This window comes from Gymnodraco acuticeps, unplaced genomic scaffold, assembly GCF_902827175.1.
Source record: "Gymnodraco acuticeps unplaced genomic scaffold, fGymAcu1.1, whole genome shotgun sequence".
Lineage (NCBI taxonomy): Eukaryota > Metazoa > Chordata > Actinopteri > Perciformes > Bathydraconidae > Gymnodraco > Gymnodraco acuticeps.
This window is the reverse complement of record NW_022990822.1, coordinates 16,558-30,299: the sequence shown is the minus strand read 5'-3', so window position 1 is coordinate 30,299 and position 13,742 is coordinate 16,558. Positions and strand designations below refer to the sequence as shown.

Sequence of the window (13,742 nt, the reverse complement as noted above, 5' to 3'; positions counted from 1 at the left end):
TTGGTTGTTGGTCGCGTTGCTCGCGTAAACTCCCCAAGCTCAAGACACGCCCACTGCCAAGCGGCAACGCACGCCGCCGTGTGTGGGGGCCGTACTCCGCTGCGAGACGCTGCACGCACCCCCAACTCTGACTGACTTCCCGCGTCCCTGTGTAACTGGGAAACTGATAGAATTGGATCATAAGATCGTGGTGTTTTTGCAACTTCAGCATAGTGGATAGGGATGTTTGTTTATTGAACTTAGGTTTAACACATGTATGGCTCTGCCGCTCAGCGCTGCTGCTTGCTTCAGTCTGTGTCTGCGTTCTTTCGCACCTGCCTGTAATCTGAGAAGGTCCCGCCTCTCTGGCTGGCTCCCGCCCGGAAAATCTTCAGTAATAGCCTATCAGATAGCGCTGTGGGCGGGACATTGCTCGTGTACACAGAGTGGTAACTGCAGCCAGAGAAACGGCCGGATCAGAGCCAAAGTTTTATCGGCAATTTGATTAAAAAAAAGGCCGATACCGATAATCGGTCAGATGCGGAATATCGACCCCTAATACATATACAGTGGAGGAAATAAGTATTTGATCCCTTGCATATTTTGTAAGTTTGCCCACTTAATTAACAGGTAAACTTACAAAATCGGCAGGGGATCAAATACTTATCTCCTCCACTGTATATACGTATAGACAGTACTCGAGTTGAGGGGGGATGAGGGGGGATGGCATCCCCCCTGAAATAAAAACGGTCAAAATCATCCCCCTTCTAAAACTGCCATTTCCCTCAATGAACGTGGCACTGGTATTACTGCTATTTCAACATTCATTTTGCGCATTTTGAGTAAAATACTGTGGGCGAGGGAGCACACACGCAATGACATTTTTACCAAGTCACTGACGCTATACTATGCAAGTGCCCTAGAGGGCGCCAGAGCGCCGTGATGCGCAGGTAACGGTCATCACAATGGCCAAGCGACCAGGAGGACAACGCGATCTGAGGGACTTCATATTTAAAAATACTAAAAATAACATTTCAGGTAAGTCAAGAGTCAGTAATCTTAGTCATTACTCATTACTTTAGTCACCAAAGGTGGAATCTATGGACATAAGCAGCAATAACAACTTAGTTTGGAGTTATACGTTTTTCTCTCGTGTTAGCTAGCTGGTAAGACTCAAAACTGTTGATGAAATGATACCACCAGCACCAGAAGAGCTGAAACCCCTCCTTCAAGCAGTGAACACTCTGGTCATCTCCACAGCTGAGTGTGAACGTGGGTTTAGTCAGATGAACATTTTAACCACAACTAGAAGCTCCCTAGAGGTAAAAAGCATGTCAGCCTTGCTTTTCATCAAGTGTTGGCCCTCCACTGAACAAGTTCAGACCAGAGGTATATGTCAAGACTTGGCTTCAAAGCCATTGCTTAGCTAACAATCCGAAAGCAAGAGCCAGAAAAGTTGAACATCCATAACATGCATGTTGTTTTAGGAGTATAATAATGATCTTTATGCTGGTTGGTCTCCCACCCTCGGCGGGTTATCAGCACAAATGATGTCCCCATATGATCAAATCCACCATCCCCCCTGATTTTCTTTTACAACTTGAGTACTGCGTATAGATAGTACGCCCAAGTATATTTCATAACCCATTTAGACAACGTCCGTTAAAAAACATTATAGCACATACACAATGAGAGACGTTCTGCAGTCAGGAGGGGCGTTTCACCGACGACAGGTGTTCTTACTGACACATGCATTTCCAAACATTTGGACTACCTATGTTGCAAATGTATTATCTTTTCAATGTACACACGGCATCTATTGCACGTCTGTCCGTCCTGGGAGAGGGATCCCTCCTCTGTTGCTCTCCCTGAGGTTTCTCCCATGTTCCCTTTAAACTGTGGGTTTTCTCCGGAAGTTTTTCCTTGTACGATGTGAGGGTCTAAGGACAGAGGGTCTAAGGACAGAGGGTGTCGTATTGTCATACTGATATTCTGTACAATCTGTGAAGACCACTGAGACAAATGTAACATTTGTGATATTGGGCTATATAAATAAACATTGATTGATTACTTTTATGTAGGCCTAGTTGACGGAGAATTTTTACTTAACTAAACAACCGCGGATGTTTTGAAAGAGTCTTTCGCTAAAGATTTTGAAGATATCCGCGTTCTTGTGACACGTAAATACTACGCTTCTTATGTTTTGGTGCGGATTGCGTTCACACCAGCAATGAACCGCTCCAGAGTTCGCAAGCAAGCGCTCCGAGACCACCTATTTTAGCTGACCAGAGTCCGGTTGTTTAGTTCACTTAAGAGGTCTCAGATTGTGTTCACACCGACCCAAATGAACCGCACCAAGCGGCTAAACTCACCAGGGTTCGATTCAATCGGACTATACAAGGCAGGTGTGAATGCAAGTTATCTCTGTGGTTCTCAAACGGTTTGGTCACCATTTATGTAAACACATATTTCCATTTGAGGGGGGAGTGATTAGTCAAATATGCATGAATAATACAAATAAAACGTTAACTAGGTGAAAAAAGGTAAGATAAACTTTTAAAACTTGTTGAGAGCTAAAACTAGTCTTTGCTGCTGCCTCAAAGAGGAGCAGGGGGAGAGGAGGGAGAGGAGGGAGACAGGTGAGGCTGGTTCAGGAGCACAGACACACTCACAACTATAAATGAACCAAAAACAAATAAATAAACAAGTTTCAATGTTTTTTCATATTGGATATGGTATGTTATTGGTTATGGCCATGTTCTTATGATTATTGAAATGTATACAGTTCTGTTTCATATAGGTGTAATCTCTTTATGTCCCCCTCTAAGTGCACCAGATTGATGCATTTAAGTCCAACATTTTAAAGAAAATCTTCCCGGGGGGGCATGCCCCCAGACCCCCCTAGAGGATTTGAGGTCCACCCCCACTTAAAATCACATGGTCAGGTTCCTAAATAAATTTACAATTTTATTGAAATAGTAACCCATCTCCATATGTTTATTTGTGGGTAGTAGATTTAAACTACAGGGCTATCACTATGGGCAGCAACGCTGTAAATATTGACAAATAAATCCAGCAAAATGGCACAAAAAAAAACTGGTAGTTGCCTGGCTGAGTGTATAATTTCCGGCCTGACTTATTGTCTCGGTCCGGCCCTGGCTGCACCTGTTCGCTCTGCCATCGCGTGAAGGGTCTGCTCACAAGCGACCAACAGAAAGGTTCATGTTAATGTTGTTGTTGCACCCCCCCCCCCCCCCCCCCCAAGTATATCTCAGATCTGTGGGAAACACTGCCTTCTCAACAACTGTTCAGTCTGAGTTTAATATGATCCTAGTCATACACTTTGACTTTTGTAGGGAATTATACATGTTGAATGGAACCACATGGGAATCCTGGTTATGAAGGGATTTATAGATGAGTTCAAGATTAGCACATTTAAAAAACTAAAACAAATCCTTTCTAAATAAAATAATAAAAAGTATTTATAATACATCTTAATTTACTTCAATTCAGGATACAGAGACAAGAAATCACAGATCACTTTAACTTTCTATAAGCCACTGACCTAGGACAAAGGCATTCATGATGACACCAGAGATGGATGTTCCAACCATGAAGCGGAGGGCGATGTAGACGTAGAAATTAGGGGCGAAAGCAGCTCCTACCCCAAAGACAGCCTGGATAGCCAGGTTAAAGAGAATGACAATCCTGCGGCCATACCTGCAACAAGACAACATCTCCCTGAACTCGCTTTTTCCATGTAAACAAAAGGGGAAAACGGTTGTAAAGAATAATGATCAGACAACATGTGATGAAATAAAACCTTTTTAGAAAGTAATGCTGGAGTCAGATCCCATAAACAAGTAGCAAGGTGTTACTTTATCCATTCGATAGGGCTCTAAAGATGGATATGTGTAAACAAACTTACTTATCAGCTAAGCTCCCGAACACAACAGCTCCAACCAGCAGGCCGAACATGTACACCGAGGAGCCCATGTTGTTCAGGCTGGCATCCTCACACACCAGGTCCCACTGCAAGGAAACACACACACTCGTTTCAGACTGAACATTCGTTATTTTGAACTCCTAAGACTGACAATATAATCCTAGAAATTGGTTCCATAGAGGAAATGGAATATTTGAATCCTCTTTTTATCATCACCCACACACAAAGCAACATTTAAACTCTGCATTTAAACTTGCTGTGGACGCCTGTTTGAATAGAGCACAAGTGTCTCCTCGGCTGTGTGAAGGAGAGGGTAAATAATGATGGGTTCTAAGGGGCATTTCCTTTTGCATCATTATTATAATAAGATTTCAATTTAAGTTTCCAAGAAGGGGTACATTCTTGACCACATTTGATTTGTGTCCCCAGTAGGATGACCCATTTCTGTTGTGGACATTCTTTGAGCCCAACTTGATGTAAAATATGTCGTCATCTAAAGGGCCTTTACACCAAAAATATTTCACTCTGACCTTGATTGCCGCTGACCTTTTGATGCACAACCAATCAGATTTCAGCTGTGCTAAGCAGCACAAGCTAGCAGGGAGGGTAACCATAGAAACAAAACTTAACAAGCTTTTTCTCATTATGAGGAAGAGTGCACAGGGAGCTAAAAGCAAACTGTGCATCTTGTGAAGTCAGCATATTAACTATCCAAAACTTTGGGAAAGGTGGTGAAAGGGACTTCCTGAGCCATGGAGTTTTGTTCTTGTTGTAATAAATGCACATTACATGGATCGAACAGCATTTGTTCTTGGGGCTGTACAGATACTTGCTGTGTTGGACAACCATCAGCATTATATTGATATAAGAAGCCAATCCTGGATGGCTGCAGAGCAGCACACATCTTCAAGTGCCACAGTGGAGGACGGCCAACCCCACACGTTGCGCCGGGTGACCCTTCCAATCGCATCACTGAGGGCTGCAGCTGCCCACCCCTCAGATTCATGTCTGACAGAAGATGGGAGGGGGACCGGGTGAGTGGAATGGCCAGAAGATGCATGCACCGCAGGAGTCTATCTCTCAGACTCTCGTTTAACCCTGTCTCAGGTATCACCCCCGCCCACTGAAATAAAACGTCTGAGCTGCTCCACATTCCTTAGATGCATGGAGTCCTCATGGTAAACACATCTTGTGAAAACTTAAATATTCAGTCAAATCAAATCCTGAATTGGAATGCTGCCTGACAAACGGTTTGTTTTTCACTCACCTCAGTTACTATGGTGCTTTGGAAGGTCTCTGTGCTGTAATCCCAGCCCCCCTGACACTTCTCAGAGGGGTGTCCATCGCCCAGACCTGCATCCCCGCTGAGGTTCAGAGGAACCCTGCATGACAGCTCGGACTGGCCGTATAGGGAGGACGGACTACTGAAGGTGAAGTTCAAAAAGGCCTGAGGGCCCACTGAGGAATGGCATAAATGCGGAGGAACGGCCCCAGTGAAGACAGAGACCAGCATGTGGAATGCCAGAAAGATTTGAGGTAGACATATCCATATATACAAGGTCTTCTGGAACTTCCCAAAGCCGCCAATAAGGCAGAGAATTTCATCAAAGTTCATTTTCTGGCTTTATGTAGATGTACCCTAATAATGTGCTACTCTGTAATTCATCAAGTCCAAATCCTAAAATGTTGCTGAATAAAAAAAGCAGATGAAAGCAGAGGGCCAAGTGTCAGCCAGATGAATGAAATAAAAGGCTGAAATGATGGTCTTTACCACGCTGATGATTGAAAGGGAAAGGGGCCTCCTTCAGATGCAGTCACAGATGTGTTGTGCTCCAGTGTAAGGGCAACCTGTGGCTATATGCAATGAACTGTGCTGCTCTCTGAAAGTTACTCAACCTCTGTGGGAGTGATGGGAGTGTGCTCAGGCAGGGGGAGGGGTTCCTCTCTGTGGGAGGGGCTGCTGGTTGAGCATGGCTCAGCTGCTGCTCTCACATAACAACACAAAACCATTCACAAAACTGGAACAGAGCTCCCAGGGAAATGTGAGAAGACTAATGTTTGGCATTCTTCGATGAGGTGTAGGGCCCCAGTATTCAAGTTGCATAGTGTGAAGAGTCAACAGATTATATTCTATTTAAGGGTTTATACTTTCAAAGCCAATACACATAAAAAAAATTTAAGAACAATTTCAAAAATACTGTTCACTTTGTGCCAAGGTATCTCAGCACTTACCGACCCACATGATAACAACCACAGCCAGTTTCCAACTCTTTCATTCAAACCCAAAATGTGTCAATGCCTCATCAATCAATAAGCCTGACACTGACACTTTACCTCAGCCACATGTCTATGCAGCATTAATGCACCCAATGTACAACAATATCTGTTTTATTTTCTTATTACTGCCGATTTTTATTTGTATTCCATATTTTATTCCTTTGTATTACATTGCAATGTAAATACTGTTATATTCATTTTTTTTTATTATTTGTAATATTTTTTCTAGTTTTCTATCTGTGTTTCAATTGTTGTTTTACTTTTATGCATGCACCACGACACCTAGTCAAATTCCTCGTAAGTGTAAACCTACCTGGTAATAAACCTGTTTCTGATTCTGATTGTGATAACATACTTCATTTGGACTGACAAAGGTGAAAACCAAGAATTTAACACACAAATGAAACACATGAATATTGACTGATAATTTAGTCTTGACGTTTTATCTGACATTAGCAGCATGATATGTGGACACAAAGCAGGAATTATAGCCCAACAGACCGAGCAGTGCGCAGGTTAGGAATCATTCAATGTTTTGGGAAACACATATTCATGGACTTTAATCCACTTCACTCTTTAGATAAATTGTTAACTGAGGACTCTGCACATCACCTGAGGAATTGTGGAATCCCTGCTATCTGCAGCAGAATCAATGAAAGGGCAGATATTAGGGGTCGACCGATATTCCGCATTTGACCGATTATCGGTATCGGCCTTTTTTTATCAAATTGCCGATAAAACTTTGGCTCTGATGTGGCCGTTTCTCTGGCTGCAGTCACCACTCTGTGTACACGAGCAATGTCCCGCCCACAGCGCTATCTGATAGGCTATTACTGAAGATTTTCCGGGCGGGAGCCAGCCAGAGAGGCGGGACCTTCTCAGATTACAGGCAGGTGCGAAAGAACGCAGACACAGGCTGAAGCAAGCAGCAGCGCTGAGCGGCAGAGCCATACATGTGTTAAACCGAAGTTCAATAAACAAACATCCCTATCCACTATGCTGAAGTTGCAAAAACACCACGATCTTATGATCCAATTCTATCAGTTTCCCAGTTACACAGGGACGCGGGAAGTCAGTCAGAGTTGGGGGTGCGTGCAGCGTCTCGCAGCGGAGTAACTGTGGTGCGGAGGGGGGGGGGGGGGGGGGGGGGGAAGGGCTGTGAGTGGAGCCTCGCAGTTTTTCAGGTTGATATGTGAAGCTCATTAGCTAGCCAACATGTATCTAGCAAATGTTTAGCAAAATATTAGAAGTGAGGATACTAGACTAACGTTAGGCATAGCCGCGGGAAGTCATTTTGCAGGGGGTGCTGCCAAAAGTGGGGAGGGAGCCGCTTAAAAAAGAAGAAAAAAATTAATTACGTCAATTACGTCACTCTCCCACGACCTATGACCTAGATGACTCGGATTTTATTTATTTGGAAAATAAATTCTAGCCACCTGATATATACAAATATATACTATGACTATTATATGCTACTGTATACAGCTAATTTTATTTTAAGTAAAATCATAACTATTTTATGTAGTTTAATCATTTTTATTTAGGTGGTCACTCAGTTTTTCAAATGTACACCACTCGCCAACAGGGGGTGCTGCAGCACCCCCAGCACCCCTACTTCCCGCGGCTATGACGTTAGGTCTACTGTAATAGCCTCACTTTTAATAGTTTGCAAAACATTAGCTAGCACTAGTGTTTTGCAGTTGCTAGCAGCTTATTGGGATTTTATGCTAGATATACAGATATAATAAATTAAGCATTATTGTTAGTTAAGCATGTCAGCCTGCAGCCCCACTTCTTGTCTCTCTCTCTAACTCATTGCAGATGACTGCACTAAAGAAAAGGGCAGAGAGGAACCAATTGTAAAAAAATTAAAAGTTAATTAAACATAATATATGCTTACATGCATTTCAAAGAAGTTGTGTTGAGTTGTGTTGGAGTTTGTGTTATTCTACATTTTGACACCAAGATTTTCTGATTTTACTGCAAATGTATATCGGTTCCAAATATCGGTTATAGGTCTCCTTGATTACTAATAATCGGTATCGGTATCGGCATTGAAAAAGCCATATCGGTCGATCCCTAGCTGATATGTAGTGGCTTCAAATTCCCTGCTGCTGCATATTGCACTGGGGCAGCAGGGACTTCAATTGTTGTAGCATGAATTTTAAAAGTATCAAGCAATAGTTTGAGACTTTTTTTGTGTTGGGGGGGCGTTGAGTTAAGCAAAATAAAAATGTATTTTCTGATATGTATTTAAATTATTTGGGAATTTTTGTATTTAATATTATTATTAGGGCCGGGACTCGATTAAAAAAATTAATCTAATTAATTAGAGGTTTTGTAATTAATTAATCGAAATTAATCGCATTTTTAATCGCATATACATATTTGACCTAAGAACAGTGAGAAGCAATTTTTTTTCACATGGATTTTAGTATACCATTAGGCGCATTCACACCGCAGTACTTTTCCCACAAAGGTTCATGAGAACTCTTTGAACCTGGGGGTGGATTAGGCAAATGAAGTCGCTGACGTCACTTCTTCTTCTTCTGCTTTGGGTTTACTGGCAGGCCGCAAATCACTTCACGGCGTATACTGCCGCCCAAAGTCCCCGGCCGGAAGTCCCCGGAGTTGGGGACTGGCTTCAGTGGAAGCTGCTGGGAGTCCCAGCAGCCTTCCGAGTAAATCGCCAGAACGCCGACACCTCCTCATCTCCACCGCTCCCATGTTTTATTTTGTGTTGCCATAAGTTAGTCTCTCTGCGTTTCTGCGCTGGGCTAATGCTAATAATGCTAATGCGAGGATAATAAAATGGCGGCTTCACAAAACGTTTTGGGAGTTTTACGGGGCGTGGTTTGCAATACGCCCAGCCAATCAGAAATATAGCTCTTTTCTCACAAGAGAGCCGTACGAAAGTCCCTGCTCTCTAGCAGCTCTCTGCTCTCTAGCAGGGACTTTCGTGGGGGTAAAAAGGTTCTCATTAACTAATTTTAGTACCGGCTCTTTTTGGTGTGAACGCGATAAAAGAGGCTAACGTCCACGCTAGCTTCCACGCTAGCTGCTATATGTTTTGCATTGAGGTGATACTTGAGGCTTGATGTGCTGCGGTGATATGCGAATTCCGTTTTGCATAATTTGCACACAACCGTGCTCTTATCGACGCTTCCATCCGTCTGTTTTTTAAAACAACATTTCCCACTGTTGTTCACTGTGGTTTGTTGTTGTCTGAAGTCATGAACGTTAGTTGGTGCTCCAGTATAATCGGTACGCCTGAAACTCATCCAGTGAGAAACGTTCCGCGGTGCAAAAATAAGTGCGATTAAAATGCGTTAATTTTTTTAACGCGTTAATTTTTGTGTAATTAATTAATCTTAATTAACGCGTTAAAGTCCCGGCCCTAATTATTATTATTGTTATGATAAATAATACACACAACATGGATACAGGATATAGGGCTGCAGCCTTACTAAAACTTGTTGATACCTAAAATGAAAGTGTTTCCCAGTTCTAAAGGGATATACGCAAGGGTGCACATAACTGGTACGCAGGTACGCATGTGCGGCACACATCTGAATTGCGTAACGTCACTTGTGTCACCACCAAGTGGCAAACTCTGGGGTTGCGTTCCGATAATCCAAAAATTAGCTCCTAAATTCTAACCCTATCTCCTATTCCTTGACCTCTGAGTGAAACGTCACGGGGTTAAGGGATAGTGGATAGGAGAATTCAAAAGGATTTAGGAGAAGAGACTGTGGTACTAGAGAATCCGAATGCACTTTCACTACCCGACGTTTTATGATGCGCCAGCGGACGTCATGAATGTGCGTCTGCTGCTGTGGGGAAACTATGGAAACTACAGTTTTCTATACAGCGGACTACAACATGGATGTTCAATAAGAACGAGGGACTACTGTAAACTCATCTAGAGACTCTGCACCGTGCTCTGATGCTGTTGTTTTATGCTTTATGAACGTGGACAACAGAGAAACATATTCTTCATGACCAAAGTTGGAATTAAAATAAAAAAGGAAAGTGAAACTTATGCTCGTCACCCTCTCCCTCCGGTCCACATATGATTGTATGAACTATTAAAAGATCTTAAAATAAATACAAATGTATTTATTATAAACGTTAGTCCTTAACATCTATCACTGTGTATATCACCATTCAAACATATTTTAAAAGTTGAACAACCCCACACAGCTCAGTGAAATGTTGACTTTATTTGATCATTTCAGTAAAAACTAACGTTCATATTTCTCTCTTTGATTATAATACTGATGAACGTTCAAAACAAAGTACTTTGGCAACTTACCACATACGTTTTAAAATGCTTAATAAGCACCGTAACTTTCATGATATCATTTCTCCCATTATCATTTGTGTCCGTGAACGGCCGACTGTTGAGTGACGGCAAATGCTGCGGCTGCAATGCATTGTGGGGCAGCATTTTCTCCTCTCCTTTCGGCTAGGGAGGTCCAGTGGTTCCTAAGCTAAAGGAGGTTATAAAGGAAGTTTGAAACCTCCTTTCCTTTCATTTAGAGCAGTGCTTCTCAAAGTGTGGTCCGCGGACCACTGGTGGTCCGTGAGCGCCCCCTAGTGGTCCGCGAGTATATTGGTAACATTTCACATTTGAAATAAATAAATACATTTAAGTTTTCCGCACTCTCGCGGGAATATCTCCGCAATGGAGCGAGCTTAAGTTTCACTTTCGATGGCATGATAAAGCCCAGGGCAACACCTTCATCACACTTGCTGCCACTTGTTTGTACCATTTTCAGGCGATTTGTAATCTGTTCTAGAAAAACGATGCGATTTTGGATATTTGTGGAGTTAGGTGGTCCGCGAGTGTTATTTTATTGGTTAAGTGGTCCTTGGTGTGAAAAAGTTTGAGAAACACTGATTTAGAGAATTGGAACGGCACTTATCATGGCTGCCAGTGACGTACTTCCGGGTCATTTCACTTGGTTAGGAAGGTTCCTAAGCTAAATGGACTATTGGACTGGGCCCTGGGGAAGAGCCGGGAAGCCAATACGGAAGTGCCACACACTGCAGTTCATATATTGGCCGATAGGCGATGGCTGCAGAAAGGAGCAATTTCCATAGACCCCATGTTAAAATTCCCAACTTTACAGCAGAAAAAAACATGTTTCTATCCCTGGCTGCAATAAATATTATTATGAATATAGTTAGATTCCACCTTCATGATTATGGATCTGTGAGTGAATTGTTTTCTAACACGACCCTTTTATTTATATTAGGTCTTAAAGATTTTGCATAAATTAGGGCGTGGTTACATTGAGTGACGGCTCTGTGAAGTGACTGCTGTTGTTAGCTTCTTGTCTCTCTGCTAGCTGCTCCGTGAAGCTACAGGGACTCTGCCTGCTCAGCTCATCCAGGAAACATAACTTGAAGCCGGCCGTGGTTGTTTGTTCTTCATGCTTATATATCGGACTATTGTGACTCGCTCTGTGGTTAAAACAGACGGTGCATGAATGCGGTTTTGCGGTAAGCGAAATTCGAGTGCTTTATTTATGTGTTAATGATTTTAATCAGCCACGTAATGAATGTTAAGGCTTGGGTTAGCGTGTAAGCGAGTGGTAGCTACATCGGTGCTAACGATGCTAATCGTAGCCTCCAAGTTAAAATCATAGACTGTATATATAAAGGTTAAAACGAAATAGACGTTAAGTGGGATAATACTGTTGAACAAACAGCTTCTGTTTGAGGTTGATAAAATAAGGTCATCCTTGTAACTTAGAGATATTTTATTATGTAGGTAGAACTGTATGCATCTAAGGTTAATTTAAATTGGCTATGCTCAAGTATGTAGACAAGTTAACGTTGAAGTAGTGTATGTGAAATCAACCTCACAATAAGATGTGTGTATATTACAATTATTAATGTCATATTTCAAGATGATTACTTAGATATTACAATATGGTTCGTTGAGCTGGAGTTCATTATTGAGCTTACACGTTAACGTCACAGTCATCTGAAGAACGAACCCAAACCTTGTTTTTATTAATTGCATTACCAAATTATCAAATAAACAGTAAGCATTGGTCACACAACTTCCAAAGTTACAGTAAAATAAAAAGGACCCTGACTCGGACAATACACAATCCAACATGTTCAAGAGAATCAGTTATATTGTTTATACACATGGTACTTTACATATATATATATATATATCTGTTTGTTTAAGGTGTCCAGGTGATGCAGACAGGCTGGACCAGAGAGTGAGAGACAGAACTGGACTCCTCACAGCAGTAAACTTCAGCACAGGTACAAAGACTCTTTTTTCATACTGTACAAATAATCAAGAAAGATATTGGTTTAAATTAATGAAGTATTGACTTGAATACACTGATATACATTCCATTAAACAATACTAAATACTAGATCACCTACACATCAGTTAAGTTGAGGGTTTTTTCCATGCAAAAAGTTACATTTAGATATTTAGCAATATGACTTTGTCAGCTTTCTAATTTAATGTATTGAAGGCAAAGATATTTAACACATAGTGAGAACTGCTACTATTTTTCTCTCAATATTGTCTGTAAAAAAACGTGGTAAAAGTGATTCTTTCAGTGAGACAACAGAGCAAGCTTCTACAGTTGCACTACGTTTTGATAACAGTTAAATATTATTTTGATAATAACCTATATTTCAATGTTGATGAACTTCATACTGTTCATTCATAATCTGATTGTCTTTGTAGCTCACTGTTGAACTAAAAAAAAAACATTACAATTACAAAATAATTATATCAACAGCCCCTAAACACACAAACACACCGCTTTCATAAATAACACACTTGTTCTGCAATAATATGTTTTATGTTTCCTGTCATTTTTGATAGGAAAGGACATGCCTGAAAGACAGGACATTTTCTCCTTCTCTGAGGGTCAAGAAGAACATCCAAGAGGAACATTAAAAGCTGATGTTATGAGATGTTAAGACCAGTACAGGACATTCACTAAGAAACTACTTTTATTGTGAAAACAGTCAGCTGATCAAATGCAGCTTTTTCCACATCTACACTCCATCAGCTGATTATTTCTATTTGCCTCACTTTATGAGCTTCACATCACTTGTGCCTTGTACCGCAGAGTTTGCAACGTCAAAAATAAATGGGGCCAATCTTCAGTCAGATGTGAATGTGTAATCTAACATTTTCAGTAAGAATAATGGACAAAAGGAGTGCAAATACAAATACAATTTATTGAAATGTGAACCAAAAGTTAATCAAATGTTTTAAATAAAAAGCACATATGGACAGAAGGTGTAAACCTATTAAATGTATAAGTAAACACATTAGTCAAATAAAGTGACCGACTAGGCCCGTGCAGTTGGTATCAGCTATGCCCAGCATGGGCTCCTCCATCAGGCCTGGTCCTCCTCGCAGAGGAAAGACCCTCAGTCCTCTCCAAACCAATAGGCAGGACGTCCATCACATGGAGGTTTCTCCCTGAAGTCTCTGCAGCTCTCTGGACACCACGCTGTCTCAATCCGTCCACACTGAATATGAGAG

At 41.6% G+C, this 13,742-nt stretch overlaps 1 protein-coding gene across 1 annotated transcript in view; it reads right to left on the bottom strand.

Annotated features, from left to right (window-relative positions):
• Window positions 1-5,782, bottom strand: part of LOC117557155 (solute carrier family 22 member 6-like) — a 41,242-nt gene extending 35,460 nt beyond the window's left edge. Inside the window, 3 exon segments of the mRNA XM_034232848.1 lie at window positions 3,545-3,699; window positions 3,908-4,011; window positions 5,193-5,782. Of these exon segments, the coding sequence (XP_034088739.1) occupies window positions 3,545-3,699; window positions 3,908-4,011; window positions 5,193-5,540 (607 nt within the window). The 5' untranslated portion in view covers window positions 5,541-5,782.
• Window positions 5,783-13,742: the final 7,960 nt, after the last annotated feature.